The sequence below is a fragment of the Nematolebias whitei genome, chromosome 6 (genome assembly GCF_014905685.2).
Source record: "Nematolebias whitei isolate Nwh7 chromosome 6, NemWhi1, whole genome shotgun sequence".
Classification (NCBI taxonomy): domain Eukaryota; kingdom Metazoa; phylum Chordata; class Actinopteri; order Cyprinodontiformes; family Rivulidae; genus Nematolebias; species Nematolebias whitei.
Window position 1 is genome coordinate 37,915,175 of NC_056503.1, and position 14,328 is coordinate 37,929,502.

The window sequence follows — 14,328 nt, forward strand, 5'->3', positions numbered from 1 at the left end:
TTGACTAAAAGTAATAAAAGGTTGGCTAAAAGTAGCTAAAGGCTGACTAAATGTTCAAAGTAGCCAAAAACTGACTAAATGTAGCTAAAGGCTGACCAAAGGCTAAAAGTAGCCAAAGGCTGGCTAAAAGTAGCAAAAGGCTGACCAAAACCTAAAAGTAGCCAAAGGCTGGCTAACAGTAGCTAAAGGCTGACCAAAAGCTCAAAGTAGCTAAATGCTGACTAAAAGTAGCTAAAGGCTGACCAAAAGCTAAAACTAACCAAAGGTGGACCAAAATACAAAAGTAGCCAAAGGCTGGCTAAAAGTAGCTATAGGCTGACTAAAGGCTCAAAGTGGCCAAAGGCTAGTTAGAAACAAACAAAAGGCTAGCTAAACTAAAAGTAACTAAAGCTGGCGAACAGTTGACTAAAAGTTGTGCTGGCTAAAAGCATCAAAATGGTAGCTAAAGTTTCATTCAACCTTTATTTAGACAGGTAATTCCCATTGAGCCCCGAGGACTCATTTACAAGAGAGACCAGATTTCAACAAAGAAAGATGACGACAATGGACAACAGCGACAACAATAAACAGTTGTAAAAAGGCATACAGATTATTTTTTTGTTTTACAAATAAGACATTAAAAAAACAGCTAGATTATAAAGCGAATGTAAAAAACTAAAAACAGGAACATGTCTGCATTGGTCCCTGCCAGGAGTCCAACAGATTCTTAAAGCCACTTACAGAGATCAAGGTCGAGAGCTTCAGATCTTTTTGTAAGATATTCCAGGAAACAGGAGCAGAGTAGGAGAAGGCCCTTTTGCCTAGTTCAGTCTGCACTGAGGGAACACTGCAGGTAATAATGTCCTGAGAGCGCACGCTGTAGCTGCACTCAAGCAGAGACATGTAGGAGGAGATGTATGAAGGCAGCAGACCAAGAAGTATAAGAAAACAAAAACAGCAAGTTGATGAAGCAGATTTCAAAGTGTAAAAGTCCTGGCATCAATCTGCTGAATGAGCTGAATGTTTTTTTTGTTTGTTTGTTTGTTTTAACTAACACAGTGACAGCACAAAGCATGCAGCAGCTGATAGAAAACCCAAGAAATAAAAGTTAAGGCTGAGGTTGAAAATTGTCTTCTGCATTCTGGACACTAGATGGCAGCAAATCCTCAAAGTTATATTCTAGTCACTCCTGTATTTATAGAAACGTTTCATAAAACTTAATAAATCATGCGGCTTTTTTTATTTTATTTAATTTTATTTTTTTAACTAAAAGACAGAATAGTCCGTTTTGGGGCTCAAACACACTTAATATGACTTATTTGACTAAAACAGCAGCGTTCGAGGGGCCCACAATAACAATTAAAACCAAGAGATTAATTAAACCCGGGGCTTTAATTCAGTTGAAACTGAAACAGAATGTGGTTTGAGGCGCAACGCACAGAAAGTGGTGCTGATGATAAATGAGGTTTGTGGAGAGGAGCGCGCGCAGCCGCTGTTCCAGCCTGGGAGCGCATTCCTGCACAGCGCCACACACACACACATTTACACACATTTACACACGCACGGCAGCGCCTCTCCGGGGCTCCGAGCTCACCTTAAAACCTCACACCGGAGGCGGGGAGGGAGGAAGGCCCCCCCGCACGGCTGGGCACCCCTGAACTGCAGCTGCGGACTGAGGGTTCCGTCGCGCCGCGATGTCGGAGTTTCTGCTGGCGCTGCTCGGGGAGCGGCTCGTCGACGGCTCCGCAGCCGAGGTGGACGTGCAGTCCCTGGGCGCCGGGCTGTCCCTGGTCGGGCTGTTCTTCGGCTGCAGCCTGAACGGCCCCTGCCGGCAGTTCAGCTGCAGCCTGGCCGACTTTTACAGCCGCTTCAAGAAGGCGTCCGAGCACAAGGACGAGCTGGAGATCGTCTTCGTGTCGTCCGACCAGGACCAGAAGCACTGGCAGGACTTTGTGCAGGAGATGCCGTGGCCGGCCTTACCTTTCAAAGACAGACACAAAAAGGTAAGAAGAGCAGAAAGCCTGCTCCACCCTGACTGCCATCATGCTCTTTAAATGAACCATTCACCCCATTTATTCCCCTTGTGTCAAACCAAAGCAGTAAAAATTCAAACATCAAATTTTGGGGGAAACACACAATCTGTGAATTAAACTTTCAATAAAGTAATTAAAAAGCCACATTTGGTTCATAAATCAGATCAAACTGGGCTTAATTGAACTGATAGAGCAGGGGAAGAGTGTTTTCAGTGAAATAATCCCAGGGATTAACTGCTGAGAGCAACATAAATCATCTGAACATGACAAAGCAGTGTCATCATGTTGCATCTGTCAGGATCTCCTGTTTTTGCTGCTTCCCCTCTTTGTCCTAAAGGAGCCAACAGATTTTGTTCACTATTTTATTGGCCTTCATCCGTAATAATAACCCTATTAAGTTTATGTTTTAATTGTTTTCGGTGTAAACATAAAAATAGGACTAAATAGTCTAAAATGCCTGTATTAATATTGTAGTCCTACAATGTAGTGCTATATTTGAGGTGTTTGTTGGTGTCAGCTTTAACCAGCACAGTAAAAAAGGATGTTTTTCTAACTCCTTTGCTCATGTGTTATTAGTAGTATTTAACACAAATGCATGTCCAGATAGCATTTTAATATATTAGTCTTTTGAGATAAATGTATATGTGGTTTGCACGCTGCAGGATGTCCGAGGCCCGTCCTGTTTTACTTTCTCTGAAGCCAGAGCAGACGTAAACAAAGATGCTACGCCCTGTTACATCTGCAAGGTATCACTCAGAGGGAACAGAAAGGCGAGGGTGCACGGGTTTTTAAGATAAGGCCTGAATGTATAGTTCCTTTTATTTAGAAGATAAATGACTCTTAGTTGTGTTCTTTTAATAAAAATAAAAGCATGTTTATGAAATCGGAGCGCGCCTTCCATCGAGCAGGTCTTTTATTTTTTATGTTCAGAAGGGATCTCTCTCCGTCTGGCCTCGTGCAAACCGACCGTTTCTTTCTGGAACATTGTCTTGTAAATTCCTCCTGATTGCCAGTGATGGTTTCCGCTGCTCCCCATAATGAAGTCCAGGTTTGAATGAGGCTCGGGGAGGATGGAGAGGCTGGGGAGGAGCTCACGCATCGCCACCGTGCAGCAGCTCTCTGCTCCAACTGCAAACGGAAAATATGTGTGGCATCAACGGCAGCATTGTTCCTGCCTGATGGGCCTCGTGTTGCTCAGAGGCTGCCGTGTCTTTTGTTTTGCAGGAAGCCTGCTGGTTTGTTTCAGTTTGAACTTCAGCCGCATTTTTCTCGTGAAGAGAAATAATCTTTCACGACAGGTTGTAAAGTCTCGGCCCATCTGCTTGTTTAGGGTTCTTTTATATATATATATGGGTATTGTTTGAATATTTTTGCAGGTTTGTTGGGTGGTTTTTAATCAGAAAGCCTCCTAATTCTCACAGATAAGGATTTAGAGCTTTTCCTTTATGTTCTGAATCTATTTTTATTTGGTATCAGAATAAATAAATTGAGCCATGTGCATATAACAACTCCAACCCTAAGAATAAATAACATAATTGCCTTCTTTTTTTACTAAACAATAAAGTGACAGCATATAATAAGCTGACATAATTGTTAGTTGTGGCTATAATTAGCAGCCTGATGTTGTGGGCTTTAGTGTCTGACAGGAACAGGAAGTAGTTACCGGTCTGTTAAAGTCATGTCTAATATTTGCAGGCAGGTTGGAGTTGGCATGTGGGAAAGTTTGAGTCCTGTGGACGGACGGTTTCTGAGCTCTTAACACAAAGATACCTCCAGACTGAGGGCAGGTTGACTCAGAGGAGGACTCTCTGGACTGAGTGCGCCTTTCACCCCTCATTTCAGCACACTCCAGGAAATAAAACGTTAGATTTACTTAACCTTTACAATACATTTTATGTAAAAAGATTAATTATTCAAAGCTTGACCCAAACTAAATGAGTGATAAATGGAGATGCAAAACGGCTCAAAAGTTTGATTTTAAATGCTGCACCGTTCATGTGCAACTATGGAAAGCATCAAGGGACAGTTATGATTTAATTTTTTTTAAAAAAGCACATTTTTAATCAAAGTGGTCACGTCAGATTCAGTTAGCTTCTTATATTACACTTTAATTCAACAAAATCTTATTTTTACTGTTAAAAATAATTAGAAGCATTAAAATTATGAACTAAATCCAACAACGCCCGAGTCTGATTTTTCAGTGTGCAGAGCTCTCACCTCCTGGGGAAGGATGCTAGTGGTCTTTCAGATCTTCATGGCCCACTGGGTGCCTCCCCCCTCTGTGCCTCCTCCCATGTCCTGCTCCGACTTCTCTGTCCTCAGGCCGCCTTCCTTTGTTTCACTCTGGCCTTCTGACTGCAGGAAGTGTTTATTATTCTTTCTTTAACACAGATGGACCGAAACATCTTGTGTTGCTAAAGCAGGTTTATATTTAATTTACTGCAGGGACAAAAACAGCAGAATTGTTCAAGGGCTGTAACGAGCGTTCTTGTCTTAATGTAAGTTAAACTAGAGAAATTTAATTTCCTGTCAAAATGCAGTGTGAATGTGTTTTGATGAAGAACTTGCTATAAAAAAAAAACAGCTGAAATTAGCTAAAAAATTCTTAAATGGAAGAACAAGCCTAAATTAGCAGAAGAAAGCAGAAAGTACACATATTTCCAGAATTAGGTTCAAACAAGCAGAAATGAGCACAAAAGTTAGGAAATTAGCTCAGGCAGGAGGCTTCGGTCCATTCGGACCAGAACCTCCCGCCATAAGAACAGTTTCTTCCCCTCTGCTGTTGGACTCCTGAACACTCATAATGCTACCTCATAATTTCTGCTTTGGTCACATTACATCTGTATTATAACTGAATACTCCATCTGTACTGTTTTCTAAGCTTTTTTTATTGTTTTCTATTGTATGGGTGTACATATGGTTATGTTATGTTTTTAATTTTACTTTATTTGTGGGTTTACACAGGTCTTATGTCTTATGTAATGATCTCAATTTAACTTAATTTTTACTTTATTTTTACTTTATTTTACTTTATTACTATTCGCACCTTATGTCGAAGCAAATTCCTAGTTTGTGAACCTCGTTCATTGACATGGCGATAATAAACTGATTCTGATTCTGATTCTAAAATTTGCAAGAAATAGCTGAAAATTAGCTTAAAAGCCAGAAAGAAGCTTAAACTACCAAAAGGAAATGGAAGGAACTGAAATGAGCTAAAAAGAAAATTGTGGAATTAGCTGAAAAAGCTAAAATTGGCATAAAACAGCCTAATAGTAGCTGAAATAGCTGAAACTAGCATAATTAAGCTGAAAGGAGCACAACAAGATGAAATTGACATAAATAAGTTAATTAGGATGAAAGTAGCAGAAATTACCATGAAAAATGTGAATTTGGGGGGAAATTGACAAAAATAGCTCAAATATGCTAATAAAAAGTAGCTGAAAAAGTAGAACAAGATGAAATTAGCAGAAAGAAGTAGAGAGAGAGAGCACAGTTTTGCCCAATTAGACTGAAAGAAGCAGAAATGGGCACAAAAAAGTGGAACTTATCTGGAAAAAGCTGAAGTTGGCAAAAACAGCTGAAAAGTAGTTAAAAGGGAGAAAGAAGTTTAAATTACCAGAAGGGAGTGGAGAGAGCACATTGTTGCTGAATTAGGCCTCAACGCGTATAAAGTGGTGCAAAAAATGTCAAATTTGCTGAAAAAGCTTAAATGAGCATAAAACAGCTAACAGTAGCTGATATAACAAAAAAAACTGAAACTTATAGAAATAAGCTGAATGGAGCATAACAAGCTGTAATTATCAGAAAGAAATTAGAAGAGGCACAAAAATGTTATAGTTATCAGAAAGAATTTGAAAGGATCACAAAACGGCTGGAAGAAACAGCTGAAATCAGCTAAAAGTAGCTGGAAAAAAAGTTTAAAATTGCACAAGGAAGCTGAAAGAAGCTGAACCAGATCAAAATGTGAAAGGAGCAGTAAAAGGTTGTAAACAGATCTAAAGATTTGAAGGATGTAAAATGAGCTCAATTCATTATCTATGAGGGAAAAAATGGCAAAAAAGGCTAAATATTTCAAAAAGCTAACGTTGCACTAGTAAAAGTCATATCAGGACTGTCCTGAAAGAGCTGAACGTTTGGGTATGATTTGTTGAAATAGCTTGAAAAATGCAGGAGAAGAAAGATGCTGAAAAACGTATGTAAGAAAAATGGACCACAACAGAGTGAATGCTTCATAACATTCACACAATAATTTCAGCTCTTTCCTTTTTCCACGATGACTCAGATCAGTTATCAGTAGCTCAGTCTGCCTGGTTTGATCAGTGGAAACATTTTTTTTCTGGCAGTTTGTAGGATGTTGCTGCTCTCAAAGCCAGGGAAGCCATGAAGTCAGATCAATATTTCTGCTCAGGGCAGCATCGGACCTCCTTTCTGCAGCACATTCCACGAGCCTGTGATGTTTGGAGACGTCCTGCCTCACATGGACTTCTTGTTCAGGCTGTAGAGGGTTACGAGTGTAAATCAATTAAATCCTCAGCCGAAGAGAAGTAAAAATCAAACTTGACTAAAAGAAGACAGGCTGAGATACGAGTCGAGAGTGTTTCACCGCACAGGTGGAGCCTTCATTGGAGGCAGGACGGCTGCTCGTCCACCGCTCTGCCAGGGCCTCGAGTCAGGCTAAGGACATGTTTCATCAGGTCGTCACTGATCTGCTGAAAACTTGACCACAAGGCGCTCATCGTGCATCCTCCTTGCTCTGTGGCCGAACAAGTGGCTTCAAAAGAAGCGGAAATGTTTTGTCTGCAGGAGGAAATCCTCCGCTCTCGCTCGTCAGTCACTCGAGAAGCTTTTAGGTTAGTAAAGTCTGACGCGTTCCCTTTATTATCCACTCAAATGTTTCTGTGAAATGTCAAAAATTAACATTACAGCATTCATGGAAAACTGTCCTCTGCTGAAATAATCCCTACTATAAACGGGATCTTTCTTTTAATTATCAGATTAGCTAAAGTTAAAGTTGTTCCTCCGTACCCCCGATTTAAAGATTATTTACTGAATAAGAAGTTATTAGATGAGTTTGACACAGTTCTGTGTGAAGAAAACCAATGTCAAGACAAATGGGGGAAAAAATGCCATTCAAAATTGAGTTACGACCCTTTTTTATTATTAGTTAAACTTGTCAGAGCGGAAAGTATAAAGCATGAAAGTTTTTGACCCTGAATGACTAGAAAATACCCAAAACTATAGGAGATTAAATGTTTTTTTTTTTGCTACCTTTGGCAAAAATATTAATAATTTAAGAAATACAAAAACAACAAAATATAATAAATGAATAAATAAATAAATTTACAACATTTTTATCATCCTCTCTACAAAAAATGTACTTACAACGACCCAGAAAAGGTTGAACTTTTCTGTTTTTTAGAAGTTGAGGTAAAATATTCATGAACCAACGCCGATTTCAGCAGAAGCTCAGCTTAGCTTGATGAAACATAAATCATTTTGTCAGGAATCATTATTGTGGCATTTTCATAATAAATTTAAAAAAAAGTTTAATTCATTTCAGTCCATGAACTTAACTTTCTCGAAGGCAACATGACGTCATCCGTCACGTGATGTTAAACCGCCATTTTTAGTTGGTTGGAAAATAACGTTGTGTTGTGGGAAGCTCAAGTCAAGTGAAGTAGATTGTTTTGTTTTTATCTCATATATTCCTCCATGTATACGTACATGAATGTAAGGATATGAATTCTCATATAAACTCTTGGTGAATGAATACTTGACTAAATGACCCGACAGTGTCGCCTGAGTTAAACTACACAGATGCAAACACCTTTCCTGCAGAGTCCACGTAAGACTTACAGTAATTTCTAATCCCTTACAGGTGTAAAGCTTTTCATTAAATGTTATATTCAATATATTCAGCGTCCTGTTGTTTATAATAATTCATATTAATTTGAACAGTCACTCCATCTACTTTATGTAATAGGTAATAGGTGCTAATGCATAAGCATTGAAGGGCACTCATTTCATTATTTATTTATTGCCTGTACAGCTTTATAAAATAAAACCTACACATTGTAACAGCCTCGGCCGGCTGCTCCTCAGCAGAGCAGCTGAAGTGGTTTGACAGCAGTGTAGTTCACCTGCTTCATCCGCCGCAACACGCCCTCAAAGATCTGACCAATCACAACGTATAGAGAACAAGTTCTTGGAGGCCATGCAAGAACAAAAATATGTAATTTAGTCATGCAACAAATGTCTTAAGAGAACAAGCATGACATCTTGCTCGCTATTAATCAGACTTTAAGTTATTTCTCTCATTTCTTCCTAGAATACAAAGACGCCTAAGCTTTCACTTCAGGTGTAATTTATCTCAAAATATTCTTTTCGTTTTAACTTGTCATACCTCCACACTGTAAGAACACAAAAACTCACATCAGCTATTTGTTTGAGGCTTACTTTTTAGTCTGCTTTTTTTAATCTTCTAACCTTACTGTCAGCGAGTGAGACACATAGGTATGTGGTTACTATAGTGACCATAATGAGCCTCTGGCAGCAGCTTTCTTTGGACCACGATTCGCGTTACGCTTTAGAGAACATCATAATTTGGAGCAGTAGCTGCATCGGCACCCTTTAAAGTTTCTCCGGTGATTTTCTAGTACTGGCCTTTGTAATCACTAACATTTATAAACTCCACTTCACGCCATCTGGCTCTGCCTCCGACTGTAAACCGAGCTCGCAGGAACTCGTTACCTCGACTCCGGCTGTGAGGGCCTGCCTGCAGTTTGACTCCATTGTTGTGCAGCTGCGGGGCCTTGTCTCTGACTGCCATGTTGTACAAGAGCTTATGTTAAGAATGTCCGCTGACACCTGCTGCACTGAAGCCGCTCAAGGCCGAAAAGAGGGGCGTAAATATGTAGTTGAGGATTTTGGGATATCCGCGGAGCCAACTGTCACATCTCACACCCCAGAGCTTGTGTTACGGTCTCGTTTCCCCGCACGTCGTGACTTCTTTATGAGGATTTCTGTAACATCACGAGGGGATTTCTTCAGAACAGAATTCAGAGGCTCGAGTTACCCAAGAGAGAGCTTAGAGAAAAGTCATAGTGTATCTTGTACAACTCTTTCCCAGTTGCAACTCAATCTGTTTTCACTTCTGTTATCTACGCCTCCAACGACAGCGCTCTATAGCTGTAAGGTTGCGACCTCGGCCTGCGGTGTGCAGAGCGATGAAACGGTACCCCGGGTCTGACTCTTTCTTTGTTTTCCAGCTGGACTGCTGCTGGACACTGATGCTTTATTTACGTATTTATTCATTTTCTGGCTGAACTTTCCAAAGGGGAGTTACGTTAAAGATAATGGACACGGCTGATGTGCTGACCGCAGTGTCTGCTGAAGCTCTGAATGAGAACAGCAGATGATTTTTCCTCGTTAGCCAAAACCAGAGAGCCATTGTAACATAGGTACCACTGAACTCCTCCGAACCAGCGCAGGGTGAACCTCAGCCTGGAGTTGTGGGATTTTCATTTCAGATTCCAGTCTTTCCACTGGAATAAATACATCTACCCTGCTTTGTTTTATTTCTGGATTTGTTCGTCGTTTTCTGAGCTTGGAGGGCGAACCCTTCATGGATCGGATGTTCGGACCCTCCCCCAGTCGGTCCTTGGGTCTGTAATTGCCCCACACCGCAGCTCCGGCAGCTCTTTCCACCATAATAACAGCATCATCGCCCCAGGGGCATCCTGCCATCCAGAGCTGCCTTTTGTTATCTCTCTTAGATTGAATGTTGCCTCTTTGTGATTTCCCAGTCCCCCTCTCCACCCCTCATCATCATCACCACCGCTCATATTTCTTAAGTTAAATAGAAAAAGACACCGTGATGGATGAGCACTTTGTACAGTCTGCATTCACTGCAAATGTTCACCTTTTGTCACCAACGCACAGTGGCGTGTATCTCCTGCAGGACATTTGTGCCATCAGTATCTTGGCTTGAATATTTTTCATATTTCTGGCGTGGCACGTTTCCTCTCTGACGATAACCCTTTTTCTTTATGTGTGACCACCACCCTGCTCAGTGGGTGGAAACTTCAACCCCCTCCCTCTGTCTCTTTCTGTGGTGTATTCATCCAAGTGTGAGTGCTCCTGCAGCGCCTGTCTGAAAAGCGTCTCGCCGTACAAAGAGACCCAGTGTCTCAGCGTGGAGCATGGCACGCTGGCACCAGCCCTGCTGTTTTCACTCGTTTAGCAGTTGCCCGTTGCAGAGGGAGCTTCGTCAAGCAGCTGGCAAGGCCGTGTTAGTAGCTGCGGTTAAAATGACCTTCCTTTTTTTTTTCTGTCACTAGAAAATGTTCACATTTCACATTGAGGTGTTTGACCTTTGAACATAATAAAGCCTGACTGCCACTGTGGTGCAGCTCAACCTAATGAAAGTTGGATTTTTTTTTTAATTTGAAAACTAAAATGTGCCGTACAGGGGTGGGGGTTCTCTGTTGTGGATGACTAGCTGGCGGACTGCATCAGTGAGGGAGTCTCCAAATGTCTCGAAACATCTGAGGTGGTTCTCAATTTTCTCATGAGTCGCAGAGGCACATGATCTATCCCCTTGAACGTGTTTCTCCTAAAATAATCAAGAGTTGTCTTAAACCCGTCTGAGTATTGTTGTGGGCATCTCCAATCCAACTTAAGAGCACTAGAGCTGCATTTTGACGGGAGGCTGCCAAGGTGGATACAAAGCAAGCGGAGGCAGGTACGATGTTAACCGAGGCAGAGAGTCAGAGATTCTTTATTGTCATTCGCACCTCATGTGGTACATGAGGTGGAGCGCAATTATGTACACAGGGTCCCAGTTACATCCAACAATAAAATGTAAAAGAAAAACAATGATAACATCCAAGATATTTACTAAGAAAAACATCAACTAGAATACACTTAGCACTAATAGCATAAAAACATTACGTCGAACATCAGCACAAACCTGAACACGAGTCCTTGTAAGCAGATGAGCACGCATGAACACACCAACATTGAAACAGATCAGCAGCGACATGATGTGATTTTTTTTCACAGTGATTATACAGACTTATACAGACAGCTTGCAAGCAGTGTACGCAAAAATAAGCTGTCCAGAGGACCAGACTTAACTTTTTTAGATTTTTCTTCTTGGTTTATTGAGCGTGCAACAGAAAAATAAGATGGATTTTAAAAAAGATTGGCCCTTCAACATGCGACCGCACGGCTCGCTGGTCACTTGCATTGCTAGGCAGGCTGCTGGGAGGAATGGCCATGGCTCAGGGAGTAATTCTGCCCGGGATTCAGGTGGTTTTGCTGCCCAAGAGGATCAGGAGGTCTGCTGGGTCTGGATGGACAGATTTTCATCTGTAGCCAGTTTCTTCAGATCTGCTGGGGGACGGACTGCTACAAGAGATCCTTCCTGCCCAAAGCCATCAGCATCTAGAACAACTCTAATGAAACCAGGATGAGGTACAACAACAATTAATTTCCCTTTGGGATTAATAAAATGTTCTTGAATTGAATTTAATTGAATTGAATTGGATTGGTTGCAAACGCTCATAAATCAGTGAAACTTCAGCTGAAAATGTGCCTCTTTTTTTTTGCAATTTTTTTGTTGCTAATTTTGAGTTGTAAACTCATCTCCAACAGTCGCAGCCCAGAGGGGTTCTACATTTAGAGTTCAGTAGTTAAGTTAAAATTAAACACCAGCATCATTGTCTAAACCAGTGGTTCCCAACCCTGGTCCTTGAGGAACACCGTCCTGCATGTTTTAATTGTTTCCCTGCTCCAACACACCCGATTCAGTGATTTAATTACTTTATGTCCCGCAGAAGCCTGTTAATTACCCATAAATTAAAATCAGGTGTGTCAGAGCAGAGAAACAACTAAAACATGCAGGATGTTGTTCCTCAAGGACCGGGGTTGGGAACCCCTGGTCTAAACAGATGAGATAATATAAAAATGGTACGGCTACATGACTCAGAGGACTGGATGCATTAAATGCTGTGAAGTGAGAACAGGAAAGAAATATGCTGAGAGGAAGATGGAGGTAGAAGAAACTTTCCAATGTCTTCTGATGGGTTTTGTGTTTCCCCCAAAAGCTTCATGAAGGATGATGAAGCATCCAGACCGCATCATTTAGAACAAAAGATGAATATCCTATAATACACAAAGCCTGGTGCAGTGTATCTCTCTTTATTACCTGTCACAGTAATGACACTGTGCGTGCTTTTTAATACTGGGGGGTGATTTGTGAGCCGGTTAAATATTAGTCATGATGCACTCTGCAAGCCTAAATACTTCATCTCTTTCTAATTCATTTTTTCCAGATAAAAACTGGAAAGGAAAGTTCTTAATGGCACAGATGCACTAATGGCTGAATGATAAATTAATCTAAATAATAATTAGAGGTGATTAAATGCTGTTTTATATAACTTTTTTCCCCTTTCTACCTCAATGAGTTCATGTGCATGTCATGTTTGAATCCTAATGATCTCAACTTGGATTAGTTGCTTCTGCTGCAAGTTTAATCTTTGCTGTAAAGTTCCATGTTTGACTGGTCAGATGGCACCGCAGTCGTCATCCCAGAAAATCCTCATCAGGTTTGATAGTTTTATCAGTTGCAGAAAGAGTTAAGTAATTATAAGCATCTTCAAGTGTGCTTCCTGTTGTAGCTCAGCAACAGCCCTCCAGAATTTGGTGGTTTATATAAATTGCATCCTTGCAAAGTTGGCTCATCGCATTAAGAGAATATGGAGGAAAAATTGATGGGAGTCCTGTTGAGGCAGATCTCACGGCCCGAGGTCGGCTCATTATTTTTCTAATAACCAAAAGAGGCGCTTGGAATAATTTGCCGATACTCACAGGCTCCTACAGGAGACTGCACACAAACAAGCACACTTGTATTTGGACCATTTAACGTGTTTATAATTTCAGTTTTGAATCAAAACGTCCAGAATAATCTGCAGCCAGCTTCGTTGGGTTCATCATACAACACTAATGCAAGAACGTACTCGCCTCGTGAGGCGTCCACTTGCACAAATGAAAATGTTGATTTGGTTTGTGTGTCCGTATTCAAGTCACGTAATTGCATGGAATACATATGCTGATTGTTACTCAGGGTCAGCGGTGGCCAAACTCATCTGGAAAGCAAATAATGAGGCTGCAGTGGCACTCAGAAAGTTATCCACGCTGCTTCGTTATCAGAACTGGTGCTCGCTGATTCCACCAGGTTTTAGAGTCAATGCAAAGGTGTGTATTTTACATGTTGGTAACCAGTTACTGCATACAATTATAGATTTTAATGCCCGTATGTGCAGCATCTAAGGAGAATTGTGTAAATTATTGAGCTGATATAAAGTTATAAGAATGGTTTCCATAAAAAATATGCTGAATTAAATTAAATTTAGTTCAATTCAGTTTGTTTATATAGCGCAAAGTCACAACAGAAGTTGTCTCAGGGTACTGTACAGAAACATTCATACACGTAAAAAGCCAGTTAGTAAAAGTTATCTATCTAAGGAAACAGCAGATTGCGTTAAATCTTCATTTTGCCACAGTCTCCCATCCTGAGCGAGCACAAAGGCAATAGTGGAAAGGAAAAACTCCCTCTAAGGAAGAAACCCCCAGCAGAACCAGGATAAGCGGCCATCTGCTTCGACTGGCTGGGGGTTTGAGAGGACAGAAAGGAGAAACGAACACTGAATGGCAGATCCAGATGTACTATCTATAGGAGGAAAGACAAAAAACAAGTTAAGATAGAAATAATTCCAAATACAAACTACCGGTATTCATTTGTATTAATTTGTATTAATTTGTAACTGTTCGTTTGAGGAAATGTGGTCAATTTGTCCTCCAGCAGTCTAAGCCTATAGCAGCATAAGTAAAAGATAACTTAGGAAATCAAGCCAACCCTAACTATAGGATTTATCAAAAAGGAAAGTCTTAAGCCCAGTCTTAAAATTGGACAATGTGTCAGTCTTATGGACAGAAACTGGAAGTTGGTTCCACAAGAGAGGAGCCTGATAACTGAAAGATCTTCCTCCCATTCTGCTTTTGGAAACTCTAAGAACCACAAGTAAACCTGAGGTCTGACAGCAACGTGCTCTGTTAGGAAAATATGGAACAATAATAGCTGTAATATAAGATGGAGCTAGGTAGTTGAGAGCTTTGTAGGTTAGAAGTAGGATTTTGAATTCTATTCTGGATTTGACAGGGAGCCAATGGAGAGAAACTAAAACTGGAGAGATATGATCTCTCCTACTAATTCCAGTTATGACTCTGGCAGAAGCATTTTGGATCAACTGAA

At 40.8% G+C, this 14,328-nt stretch overlaps 1 protein-coding gene across 1 annotated transcript in view; it reads left to right on the top strand.

Moving 5' to 3' along the window:
- Positions 1 to 1,641: 1,641 nt before the first annotated feature.
- Positions 1,642 to 14,328, top strand: part of nxn (nucleoredoxin) — a gene marked incomplete in the record, with an annotated part of 71,684 nt that continues 58,997 nt past the window's right edge. Inside the window, 1 exon segment of the mRNA XM_037678253.1 lies at positions 1,642 to 1,982. Coding sequence (XP_037534181.1) covers positions 1,674 to 1,982 — 309 coding nt within the window.